Below are 13,404 nucleotides of genomic sequence, written 5' to 3' on the forward strand. Positions count from 1 at the left end.
AGAAATGAGGAACCTCAGGCCCCACCCCAGACTTACCTGAGATTTCAAACCATAAGCAGCATATTCACTCACAGAGAAGACCCTCCCACAGGTTCCCCTCTGCCCCAATTCCCAGAGTGCTTTGCAGTGCAGCTGCCTGACGCTTTCCCCATGCACAGAGAAACATATTCACGCATCACAAAACTTTCCAAAAAGCAAAAAGTACTGCACTGTGCATGCTTATCTGCATTTGGTTTTCTTTCTTAACTGTACACATTTCCACACTGTCTCTCTGTAACTGTCCTCTCTGAGTGCTTAGTTCAACCATTAAGAGCATCAGCTCACGTGGATGGAATCTTGGCCTCACCACTTTGTGGACGCCTGCCCCTCGGCAAGTTTCTTACCCTCTCAGAGCCTCAGTTTTCTCACCTGTAAAAGGTGAGTAATAAGCCCGGTGGGTGTGGCTCAGTGGTTGAGCATCAACCCATGTACCAGGAGGTCATGGTTTGATTCCGGTCAGGGCACATGCCCATCTTGCAGGCTCAATCCCCAGTAGGGGGCGTGCCGGAGGCAGCTGATGGATGATTCTCTCTCATCATTGATGTTTCTATCTCTTTCTCCCTCTCCCTTCCTCTCTGAAATCAATAAAAATATATTTAAAAAAAGAAAAGAAAAGGAAAGAAAGAAGAAAAGAAAGGCTTGGACCAGTGCTTGGCATCTTATGAGAACTCTCTGAGCACTGTTATTATCGTCATGGGCCATCATACGCATGTCCCTGTATTTAGCCATTACCCTGTTGGGAGACATTGATGGTGCTCAATTTTTAATTCTTACAAACCATACTCTCCCACATCTTTCACATGTGTGCAGGACAGAATAACAAAGTAACTGTATCGAGTGCCTAAATCGGTTTATGCTGTATTTATGCTGTAGTTCTGCTGGTGGGGGAATCCCAGGGGTTCTCTTCACTGTTTTGTTTATTGGGATTTGGCAAAACATCTCATTTGTGGGGGAAAGAACACTTGCTACTAAAAATGATTGAGAATCACTGGTGGTGTGGTCCCAAGAGAGTCAGAGTTATGAAATGTTCAGAAATAATTTTAGGGACCATTTCAATGAAGCGTGCTCAGACCATGTTTCAGTGTGTGTGTAAGCTACCTTTTACCAGCAGCGGGCATCTCTTCCGAAGTCTGTGATCAGTGCCTTTCATGTTGGTAGCTTAAAGCCGGCCCTGGAGGGAGTATCCCCGTGGTAATCAACAAACCTTCCACCTCAGAGCTTCTCCCCGGCTGAGCTGGTCCCTAACCTGCAGCAGCACACCAGTGCGTGCTCTCAAACATTTAACAAGCCGTTCTCACTCATTTGTCTGCAGGGCTTGGGCTCGGCTCACCCTGGCTGGGCTGGGCTCCAGGCTGGGTCGTCGGATCTGTTCAATGTGCCTCTCATCCTTCCTGCACATGGGCCAACCTGGGACCCACGGGAGGAGCTCTGTGAACACTTACTGAACGGTTTAAGCGGCGTCACTCCTTTGCAGGCTGTGATGGGCAACACCTTTCCCTCAGTGGCAGGGACGGTGTCCAATGCTGAGGTTTCATCATTGGCGGCCCCTTCAGCCTTCATGAAATGTCACAAATGCACCCTAAAGACCTCCACTCTTCTGCACCTTGCATCTCTGTGGAGGGGAGGGCGGCAGCTGAGTCCCCGGTCAGGGGAGGCTGCCTCTGTGGCACTTAGCTGTTCCCGTGTCTGTCCATGCTAAGGGTCGTGCAGCCGTGTAAATCCCCGTTTTCCCTTAGGGAGGATGGGTGTGCACATGACAGTGCATGGCAGTGTGTGTTAAATGTCACGTCCCATCAGACACAATCATGGTTTATGCAGCTCAGAGGGGTTTGGGAGAGAACGGACAATGGAAGACCAGGCACTCCGGGTACAGATCTGGGTTAGAGCAGAAGGAGGCTGAACAAAGGACACCAGACAAAGGCGAGGCCGATTATCCGGCTCTGAGTCTGCTGTCATCCTTTCATCATCAGGAACCGGAGAGGCAGAGTGCTGGAAAGCTGCAGGGTGCCCAGGCTGCTCCTTCTCTCAGCCCAGCCAGTCATTGCTTTAGGGCACTGGGCAGAGTGGGAGCTAACATGGATTCCACAACCTGCTATTATTATATACTACTAGAGGCCTGGTGCACGAAATTTGTGCACTCCGCGGGGGGCGTGGTCCCTCAGCCTGGATTGCAAGAGGGTGCAGGCCAGGCTGAGGGACCCCACCGGTGCACGATTGGGGCTAGGGAGGGACGCGGGAGGTTGGCCAGCCGGGAGGGACTGCTGGAGGGCTCCATCTCACTCAGTCCTGATCTGCCAGACCCCAGCAGCAAGCTAACCTAACAGTCAAAGCATCTGCCTCCTGGTGGTCAGTGCACGTCATAGCGAGCAGTTGAGCAGCCTTAGCATATCATTAGCATACTAGAGGCCCGGTGCACAAAAATTTGTGCACTTGGTTGGGCCCCTCAGCCCGGCCTATGCCCTCTTGCAGTCTGGGGCTCCTCAGGGGCCCCTTCCCCTGGCTGCTGGCACCAGTTTTCCTCTGGTGCCTGGAACCCAGGCCTTCTCTCTTCGCCGGGAGGGGCCCGGGCCCTGGGGGCATGGCGGAGGCCGGCACGGCTGGAGAGGGGCTTAGCCCCTCGCTCACTGCTCGCGGGCCCCAGGGGCATGGCAGAGTGTCCGCCTCAGGGGGGCTCTCCAACCCCACCAGCCACCCTGGTCTCTGACCAGCATTTGGTCTGAGAGGGTCCCTGCCACCGGCACCACTCATGTGCTCCACCAGGGGGCAGTGTGCTCCCCATGACCCTGAACTCTCAGAGCAGGGATTCCCGTTTTGCCCACCCCTGGCCCCAGGAGAGCCAGGACACCAAGCCACAGAATTAACTTCTCACCCAGATTCACTTGCTGCGCAGGCCCCGGGAGCGTGGTGGAGGCGGGTGCGGCGGGCTTCCCTCTTTGCTCTTCGCTCGCCATGCTGGCCTTCGCTCACTGCTCCTGCCCGGGGCCAGGTGGCTTCGCTCCATCGCTTGGCGCCTACGTATGCAAATTAACCGCCATCTTTGTTGGCAGTTAACAGCCATCTTTCTTGGCAGCTAATTTGCATATCACCCTGATTAGCCAAATGGGAATTATAGCGAAGGCACGGTCAATTACCCTTTTTGTCTTTTATTAGCTAGGATTACACTTTGGTTGAATGGCCAACCGGTTGACCGGACACAGCATATTAGGCTTTTACTATATAGGATTATTCATGTTCTTACAGATGAGGCTGTGTGTGTGTGTGTGTGTGTGTGTGTGTGTGGTGGTGGGCGGGGGGTGTCAACAGGGAGAAGGTAAATAACATACCCAATAACTCAAGTGGCTCATTTGGTCACAAATGTGTCTTTCCCCCTTCATAATGGTAAAAACTTTAACACAAAGTTAATTATCAGCACAAACAGGCTCAGTGAGGCCAGTGCAGCGTCAGGATCTCCTTCTCTCCCTCTCTGTCCCCAGTGCACCCCCTTTGGAAGGGCCCAGCCTCCAAGCCCGGGGGCTCCCGGCAGTCCCCCATCAACATCCGCTGGAGGGACAGTGTTTATGACCCCGGGCTGCCCCCTCTCCGGGTCTTCTATGACGCCGCGGCCTGCCGCTACGCCTGGAACACCGGCTACCTCTTCCAGGTGGAATTTGACGACGCCATCGAGGGCGCAGGTGAGCCTGGAGTGGGATTTGAGGCTTTTCTCTTCTCCTGTCACATCCTAAGCGCGGGGTCAGGGACTTAGCAGAGAAGGGCCTGAAAGCCTTAAGTATGAAATCTGGGGACAAGGAACAGCATGGTGGCGGCAGAAACAGGATGAATTCTCGATGGCTCTCTGCGGGGACAGGGATGCTTATGTTACAGATTATAACGCCAATTACACGGTTCTGCTGGGGACAAAACTATGAACAAAGTTAAGTCCCTTCCTTCTGGGTTACATTCCAGGGACTGGGGAGGAAGAAACTCTAAGCAAATAAAAACACAAATATATGGCCCATCAGAGAGGAAACCAGAGAAGGGCCGAGGGGGCTTGGAAGGAGACGAGGAGGAAATGGCGTCTGGAGCCTGGTCACCTCGCTGGTTCTTATTCAGGGGAGACGGGTGGCCAGCAGACACTGAGCTGGCTGAGGTTTTAAATGAACACCCAGCTGCCAGGAGGAAGGGAGCGGAGGGGGACGGGGTGGAGGTTGTCTGGGATGATGCAGGGCTGAGGGGCAGGTGGGCAGGGTGGCGGGAGAGAAGCCCCCAAAGCCACTGTCCCTTCCTGGGGCCCCGCGCTCCATGAACCAGCTCATTAAATCCTTGCCAGGATGCTCGGGAGTTAGGGATGGCTACTCCGTCAGGCTGGGGCTGCTCCTCCTACCTCCGAACTCGTCAGGATTGTAAGCTTGTTTATGCCGCACATCCGTGTTCTTTCTGGGAGCGGAGAGTATTTGCCAGGTAGAGGGTGCCCCTGTGACCAGCCCCCAGTGAACACCTTGGGCACCAAGTCTCCCGTGGGCATCCCTGGTAGACAACACTTCGCCCGTGTTGTCACAGCTCATTGCTGGGGGGTCAGCGCGTCCCTGTGGCTCCACCAGAGAGGACACTGGAAGCTGGCGCCTGGTCTCCAGTCATCGCCGGGGGGAACCTTTTCCCTTTGCAGATTTTGCTTGGATCCTCTCTCTGTTATAAATCCAACCCTCAGGGGCACTTCTCAGGTGCGACTCCCCAAAGGCCAGGAATGAGAACCCTAACTCTGGCCAACATAAGCAAAGAGGAACTGCTCGGAAGGCTAGGCCTGGCTGGAAGAAGAGGAGGGAGGTGGATACGCAGATCTTGGAAAGCACAGGAACCAGGCCAGCTCCGGGCGCCCGGAGCAGGGGTTCTGCATGTATTTACTTAGCACACCAACTGTTTTTCTGCCCTTGAACTTGGTCTGTTCCAAGTTCAAATTCCCAAGGAGCAACTAAAATGGGCTTTTCAGGAATATGGTTTGTATTAATTTTAAACATTTTATGCAGCCAGTTGAAAAGATTAAATAAAGAACTTTTGCTTGGTTAATAGTTGTGTGATACATATTCTAATAAGACTGAGAAAAACAGATATGGATGTAGATGAGCTCATAATCCTCCTATATAATTTTTATGTGTAGCTATGAGTCTGGCTGATATCTATAAACAGATTTATTTTCCTTTAAGTTTTAAAATATAAAAAAACTTTGAAGGTTACTTTGGACTTTTGTATGAATAGAGTTAAGATACATTTGAAGAAATAATTCAGATTCCCAGAGGGAAAGGTCTGGTGGCTGAGCTTGGCATTTACCCAGCTCTTGGTCAGTGGGGAACCCAGCACCCTGACCCATGTCCTCACCAAGACCACATGCTCAGGTGCTATTTCTAGAAGGGGAAGCTATGCTGTACAGACAAGCAAACACCCTCTTTAAAAAGCAGCACTATGACAGCACACACAACAGGCACCACTGTGGGCGTGCTGGGGTCCTCGTTCTATGCAAGAAGGAATGGAGGCTCAGAGGGAAGTGACTCATCACGATCTAATGGCAGGGAAGTAGGAGGGTCCTGGTTCAAGGCCAAGTCCTGCAGGTTCTAACGCCCCCGCCAGTCGTTGACTGGCTCCTTCTCCTCGTCAGGGGCTTCACAAACTTCAACATTCCTTGTAACAGCCGAGTGAGACGAATATTATTCCCCATTTGACAGATGAGAAACAGGAGGCTCAGATCCACGGCAGGAGGCCACTGAGCCCGCACAGTGAGAGTCTCTGCTCTCCGCAGCAGGGAATTTTAGGAGCACGAATCCTCTGTGGAAGGCACCTGCAGCCGATGTCCACAGGGTTCAGGCATGAGGCCAGAGGTGCTAACCGCATGCAGGGAGGAAAGTGCTAGCACATGGGAGGAATGTGGTCCTGTCAGCCCCCAGGAGAGCCAGCAGCCAGCGCAGGGTCCAGGTGGGCTCCTGGCTCAAGCCCAGCCAAGCCGTGTCCAGCGTGCTCACCCCAGCAGGATGGCCAGGGGCAGTGAGGTCATACTGGGCTCCTGTCTCTCATCTACCAGCAAGAAGATGCCCACACCCAGACTCTCCTGACAGGTGGAACAGGGAATCTCCTCGGTGCTCCAAGGGCCCGATGGCTTATATTGTATTTTTATTTGGGTGTCTCACAGCATGGGTGCCTTGGAACCTAGTTGCTCCTGTGTCCCATTGGAGTTCAGGGTCAGAGTTTAGGCTGGGAAACTAGACTATTACAGGTGACAGTCAAGGCCTCTTTTTGGTCAAGAATTTCAGTGTCTTGAATTTTACCCAAAGCTTGAATCATAGGAGTGGGCGTGGCTAGTCCCAGCTACCCTTTCTCTGACTTCAGTGATTGGTTCAGGCGTGGGCATGTGACTCAAGCCAAACCAATGAGAGCCAAAGGGTTTTTCTTGGAAATGTTAAAAAAAGAACCTCTCTTTCTGCTAAGGTTGTGCTGAGGCCAGCTTCATGGCACAGCAAAGCCAAGAGATGGGTAAAAATTGAGGCTGGAGGCCATTGTCAGAGCCTCTAACTGCAGATCTGCCTCGAGCCAAACCAGCTGCTGGACTGTTCAATCTCTTTTTTGCCTCAGTCAGTTTGATTTATCTTTCAGTCATTTATTTTCAAGAGTCCTAATACAAGTAAACAAACAAAAAGTGACTAGATTAAGAGAGAAGAAATAGAAGGGAGGCAGCTGGAGAATCACCAGTTTCAGTCCTTTTAATCTTTGCTCAAATGTAATTCAGCTGTAGGCTGGGTCTGTGCCACCCAGGGTGGAGGGGAACGTTGGCAATGATCTGTTTAACTTGACCCAGAGAGATTATTGGTAAGAGCATCGTGCTTTAAGACTCTCAGACCTGTCTGGGAAGCCAGGCCCACGTAAACCTGGCCCTTCTGAGTGTATGGAGTCCTGGTAAATGTTTAGCAACTGGCATGCTGGGGTGTGGGTTGTGGGATGGAGGTGGGGGGACAAGAAGCCATAATTTGTAGTGTTTGCCACTTCCTGTGGTGTAAATACTCCTGCACTGCCCGCCTATTTCAAGCTCCAGTGCAAAGTCATTGACATGATTTAGAAAGAGGCGCACACAGTTCCCAGGAGCCCGTATGAGCTTGTCCCACATGTCACTCTCTTGTTCTTTCTTCTCTTCAGTCCCTGCTGCCTCAGATCTTATTTTTGTTCTCATTTTTGCACGGCATTCATTGTATTGGTTAAGACTTCCTTTGTGTTGCATGTGGCAGCAACTCAACTCAAACTGGCTTAAGCAAAGAAGAGGAAAACTTATTGGCTTAAATTCCCCTCTCAGCTCTGCCTTCCCCTGTCACTAGGGCCTAGTGGGTTCCATTTCCCCTGGAATGGGGCAAGGATGGTGGCCCTGTAGACCCTCCCAAAAGAGCAGCACAAAGGGACAGCCCATGTCTCTGTCCCAGCAACAGCAGCATCGGCCCCAGGGCTGGTTGCCATGGGTCACTCATTTTGGGTAAACCAATCACAGTGACTCTGTGATTCTCTGTGATTGGCTGCCTTGGAGCAAGGTGAGGTCAGAGTGGAGGACCACAGGGGTGCTTTCCCAGAACTGAGGTGAGGCTGGAGAGGCACAGTGCTATCTCCACTGGGCCTGACATCCTTGCTCTTGACCCTGAGCTGACCTTGGCTCACCCCTTTTTCTCATTGCGCTCAAAGCCCAAGGCTTTTGCACCCATTATTGCAGCCAGGCCTCTACATTGACCTGGCCGTGACCCCCACATTTTGGCTCCTCCACCACCTTCTCAATCTGGCTCAAAGGGACCCCACCCTGCCACAGACCGAAAGAATTATCTGGGTGTCTCTCCCCGGCCACATAAATTAGCTGGATAATTCCCCCTGTGGCTCATGTCCACACAGGCCAATCTGGTTTTACTTTACTTGTTATTTTCTCCAAAACGCAGTTTCCCTCTTCTTTCTTTCCTACTCAATTTCCCAGGCTCCCACACCCATCTCTATAGCTCCCTTTCCAGCCTCTAGCCCCCACCTTTTCAGATGATCTGTCTTGTCCGTTCACCTCTAGTGGATATCGGGAGCCGTGGGAGGAAAGGAGATGGAAAACACAGCTGAAAGATGGAAAGTACTAAAAAAAAAAAAAAAAAAAAAAAAAAAAAAAATTGTAGCAAGAAATGGAAATTAATGAGATTCTCCCACAATTAAAAGAGAACAAACCCTGGATGTACTAAAAGGAAATGCTCCACGAGCAAGGGAGGAAGTGAGTGGAGAAGGCACGCGGGGTAGAGTAATTCTGCATAAATGTGATCCCTTAGGTTGGGTAACACCAACAGGCGGGAGCCAAAAACTCAAAGCGAAACGCAGCTGGGAGGCCAAGGACATTTTCCATCAGTGTGGAAGGTTCCGGCAGTGCTTCCAGCGGGTGAGGGACACCAGTGCTTGGAGAGGAAGGCCAGCCAGCGAGGACGAATAACAGAGGTGGAGGAGGCCGGGGCTCCTTCCAAGGAATGTGAGTGGTGCTGAGGCCCAGGACGAAGGGGCTGGTGGAGCCATGAAGGACTTTACAGGAAGGGGGAGCCCCTGCCGTCAAACCCATTAAGCGCCTCGCACAGGAAAGAAGACCCCTTGAGCCAGCGCAGCGATCCTTCGCGTGATGAATGACGGCGCTGGTTCCACCTGATGGGCAGGTTTAGTGCAGAGAATGTATCCAAGGTCCAGGTTCCAAGGCCGGGGGTAGACCCCCTGCTGAGCAGGCACTGTTCTGTGAACCAGATCCTAGCTCACTGCTGCTTGGCCGTGACCCCTCAACGTGCTAACTGGGGAACAGTTGTCAAGGCATTTAATTCTCACAAATCCCAAGAGAGGTAAATATTTCCACTTATTGGAAGAGGATACCTACATCCAATAGTCAAACCCAGGGCTGTTTCCAAAACCTCCTCCCTCCCTCCCACCACATGGAAAAGCCGGTGCATCTGTTCTTGCTGACAGTGCGGGGCCTGACTCCAGGGCGCTGGAGGCCCTGCTGTCCCCCATCCCACCCTTAGCTGAGGGGAGCGAGTAGAGCAGCAGATGGCCCAAACTGCTTCCATGCCTCTGTCTTCCTTGCCAGGTCCATCTTCTTTGGGGGGACAGGGTCCTGGGCTGCCCCTCTAGCACCCAAGTGGTACCTCATCCTACTCCTCAAGGGGTGGGGTGACAGCCTGGGGCTGACGGGCTCACTCTCAAGTTGAAAAATGACAGGGTGTGAGGCCGAGTTCCTCCGCTTACCATCTGGGTGGCGTGAACATGTCACCTACCCTCTCTGGCCCTCGGTCTCCTCCTCTGTGAACTGAAGCTCTGGCTCCGGTTGGCTGTGGGGAGAGTAGAAGAGGACCCGTGTGGCGCGCTTAGCTCCACGGCCGAGAACCAAGCACTAGGTCAGGGATAGCTTTGCCTTCTGTGGTGCCTCCCAAATCAGATGGTCAAGCAGGCCTGGCCGTGTGCTCCTTTACTGTCTGCCACTATGCCAGGGGTGGGCAAACTTTTTGACTCGAGGGCCACAATGGGTTCTTAAACTGGACCGGAGGGCCGGAACAAAAGCATGGATGGCGTGTTTGTGTGAACTAATATAAATTCAAAGTAAACATCATTACATAAAAGGGTACGGTCTTTTTTTTTTTTTTAGTTTTATTCATTTCAAACGGGCGGATCCGGCCCGCGGGCCGTAGTTTGCCCACGGCTGCACTAGAGGGCGCACGGAGAAGGCAGAGCCTGGCTCTCTGGCCACCGAGGCCTCTGTGTTTGCTTTATCAGTGGGCAGATGGAGGGCGAACGGAAACCTCGAGCCTGGAGGCTCCACCGGGGCTTGCGAGCAGCCTTCCTGAAAGGTCACTCACTCGCAAGGACAGTAATCGGCAGCGAAGGCACCAGGCACTGAAGCCACAGCCCAACATCCTTTTGACATGGGAGTGAATTTTAAGTCATTTCTAAAGTGGGGCCAATCACAGCCTTTGTCCTCTAGACGACAATTGATACCTGTCCCCACTGCCAAGCGATCCCGGCTGGCAGGGCCCTCGTTCACCATTGCAGAGTCAGCCGCTGGCGCACACGCAGGAGGCGAGCGTGTGCTTGCTCCTGGAGTGAACGTGTGACCTGCACACCCGTGTGATTTCCACGTTTGCAGACTTCACTTCCATCGGGTGGGAATCTTCAGGTGTAGCCAAAAGGGGGCTGCTGGGGAGCATCTGGGGCTCCCCCCGACAGGTGGGGCCTGGAGAGGGGTCTGGCACTGAGCAGCAAGAACTGCTTTGCCATCTCTCCATGCAGGACCCAAGTCCCAGGGGACCCCTCCGCTGGCTGGGCGCCTGCAGTGAGGCATGAGCTAATGGTCCCAAGATTATGCAGAGGGGAGGGGAGGGGGTCTCGAAGGGGAGGGAAAGCCGTGCTGTCAAGAAGGGGACTGTGGCTGCAGGTCGGAAGACGACACCTTGCCTGGGATGAAAGACTGTGATGATCACATTCATCCGGGGCAGTTATTTTTCCCTGCAAATGTGTAAATTGGCAGTCTGGTTCCTAAAACCATATACTTTCCATCTTCGTTTAAAAATGAAGATGTATTTTATCTGCTACCTTACTTATCTACTGGTCCTGGATATGGGTCCTTTTGGAGGTTGGGGGGAAGTGTGATTCTCCCTCCACGGGAATAATAATTCCCACCTAGGAAAACGCTCTGCCCTCTGGGACCCACGAGTCCACAGCACTCCCAACCCCCCGCAGCCAGTCCCCGTGATGGTCTCTTCCTCCTCCCGCTCTCCCACCCTCTCGCCTCCCCTCCCCCACTGCTCCCTGCACTCGTCATTTCCTCTTCCCTGGCATTCTTCCACACTCTGATCACACTGTCCTCCCAGTTCCCCCACATCTGGAGCACAGAGAGGCTGAAGAGGGCTCCCAGACGGACATGACGGATGTGGCGAGTCTGAGCCCCGGCTGGTGCCAACAGTGCTCCACTGAGCAGGAATTGACTGGGAAATGGGCGATCCTCTGAGGACCCTCCGAAACCCTGTCATGTTGTTAACGCCCACGTGGTCCACTGGTTCCAAGCCTGCTCCCCGTCTCCATCATTAGGCACGCAGCTGTTCCCCGGTGCTGCCACAGAAGCACCCAGGAATCAAACGTACTTGTTCCGTATCAGAGGCTACAACTGTAAACCTGCATCACAGCAACGCAGGTCACTTTCTCTTGGCAAGTTCTTACTAAGCACTCACTGTGGGTGGAAATGCGTGAAGTCACAGAACCCTCCCGGAGGCCATCCTTGCTCACAAGCTCTCAAGTGAGGAAATAGGTGGAAAGGTGAAGTGAAAGATAAACCAAGTCCTGGATGGAGAGGGGACAATGTGAGTGTGCCATTCCCCACCCCCCACTCCCTCGAGGAAGACATGATCTGTGGGTCCCAAATCCTCCCAAGTCCCTGCTCAGGCCGCAGGCATGGCACCTGCTGCCCTCAGGGAGAGACGCAGCCGGCGGGCCTGGCAACCACGCCTGCAAGGCTGGTGCAGAGCTGAGTGGGCCGCTGCGCTTTCCAGGCTCTGAAAGGCAGAGAACCCGTGGTTGTGTGTGGCATGTTGGAAGAAGGAGGGAAAGGAGGAGGAGGGGGAGGGGGAGGAGGGCTATGTGTGGCTGGGGAGAGGAGGGGAAGGAGATGGTGGGCGAGAATGGAAAGGGGGCAAGAAAGAGCTTTGAAAGGAGCCCCGGTGGAGGCCTTGGGAGGTGAATTCAAGGCCTTTCTGAAGGAGATGCTGAATAGATTCCTGTGACACTCAGGAGAGCCAACCGCAGAGACTGTTCTTCAGGGCTCGTAATGTGATCGAAAACAAGGTCAATGGCAAGGGCACGCAGCCTCTGGCACCCAGCTGTGCTCGGTTCCTCTGCTCCAGCACGGTGGACGCCCAGCCCACACGCCTACCTAGACGCCCAGCCCACACGCCTACCTACGTGCTGAGGTTAGAGTCAGGCCGGGAGCTGAGGAATCAAACAGTGGATGGCTTGGGCAAACCTTGCATGATGTGTCCATTTTTAAAGATCAGAACATTCAAAGTCTGTTGATGAACGCTCCCCTACTTAGCCACTGCCAGCGCCTACCCCTTTGCCCCCCACCCCATTTGCCCTGCTCCCTCCTCCCCGGACACTTGAACCATCCGTCTGTGCCATCCTGGTGGCCTACTCCCTCTCCCTCCAGTTTAGGTACCCCCAAAGCACTGAATCCGTGCCTGTCACAACATGCAGACCTGCTCAGCCTCGTTAGCTGTCTGCCTGCCTTTCTGGATTCCCAGCTCCCAGGGGTCAGGATGACATCTGTACAATTCTCTGGAGATTCCCCAGTACTCAGCTTAGACTGTGGCACACTGTAGGAGCTCAGTGAATATTTGTTGAATGAATGAATGAATGATTTTTCCTCTTTTATGCATCTGTGGCTGGCTGAGCCCCTTCTATTTTCAAAAAATATATTTTATTGATTTTTTACAGAGAGAAAGGGAGAGGGATAGAGAGTTAGAAACATCAATGAGAGAGAAACATTGATCAGCTGCCTTCTGCACACTCCCTACTGGGCATGTGCCTGCAACCAAGGTACATGCCCTTGACCAGAATCGAACCTGGGGTCCTTGAGTCTGCAGGCTGACGCTCTATCCACTGAGCCAAACCGGTTAGGGCTGAGCCCCTTCTAAAAGACAATCTCTTAAGATAATATTTATCCTTCAGTGTCTTTATGAGAAGGTCCTATCTTGGGAGAAATAGTGGCTGTTTCAGGTGACTGAAAATCTCTGCTTTGATGATGATGGTGATGAGCATTGTAATAGAACAATAATACCAGTAATAATAACAGGAAGTGCTGCCACCAGTTGAGACCTGCTGGTGTTGGGGGCTGTGCTGGGGAGTGTTTTGTCAGCATCACTGTATCAGTTCCTCTGATGTTCTGATGAACTAGTGTCATTATCTTTTTTCTTTCTTTTTTTAAATATATTTTTTATTGATTTCAGAGAGGGAGAGGAAGAGAGAGATAGAAACATCAATGATGAGAGGGAATCATTGATCAGCTGCCTCCTGCACGCCCCCTACTGGGGACCAAGCCCACAACCTGGGCATGTGCCTCTGACCGGAATCGAACCTGGGACCCTTGAGTCCACAGGCCGATGCTCTATCCACTGAGCCAAGCCGGCTAGGGCTAGTGTCATTATCTTTTAAAAGTGCCAAATCTGAGACACAGAAAGAGAAAACAACCCACGCAGAGCTGCACTGTGTGAGACTGGCATGTGAGCTCAAGTTTGTATGACTTTAAAACCGGAGCCGATAGGTAATGATCTCCGAGTTTAACTCCAGGGAGTGATCTGGATTCCCTCATTCCGGGATTTT

General features: G+C 52.7%; 1 protein-coding gene across 2 annotated transcripts in view; it reads left to right on the forward strand.

The window, feature by feature from the left end:
- Window positions 1-13,404, forward strand: part of CA5A (carbonic anhydrase 5A) — a 31,332-nt gene that overhangs the window by 1,473 nt on the left and 16,455 nt on the right. For both annotated transcript variants that reach the window (XM_059667116.1, XM_059667117.1), the window contains exon 2: window positions 3,513-3,710. In XM_059667116.1, coding sequence (XP_059523099.1) covers window positions 3,513-3,710 — 198 coding nt within the window. The remainder of the gene's footprint in view (window positions 1-3,512; window positions 3,711-13,404) is intronic.

The sequence above is a fragment of the Myotis daubentonii genome, chromosome 15 (genome assembly GCF_963259705.1).
Source record: "Myotis daubentonii chromosome 15, mMyoDau2.1, whole genome shotgun sequence".
NCBI classification, from domain to species: domain Eukaryota; kingdom Metazoa; phylum Chordata; class Mammalia; order Chiroptera; family Vespertilionidae; genus Myotis; species Myotis daubentonii.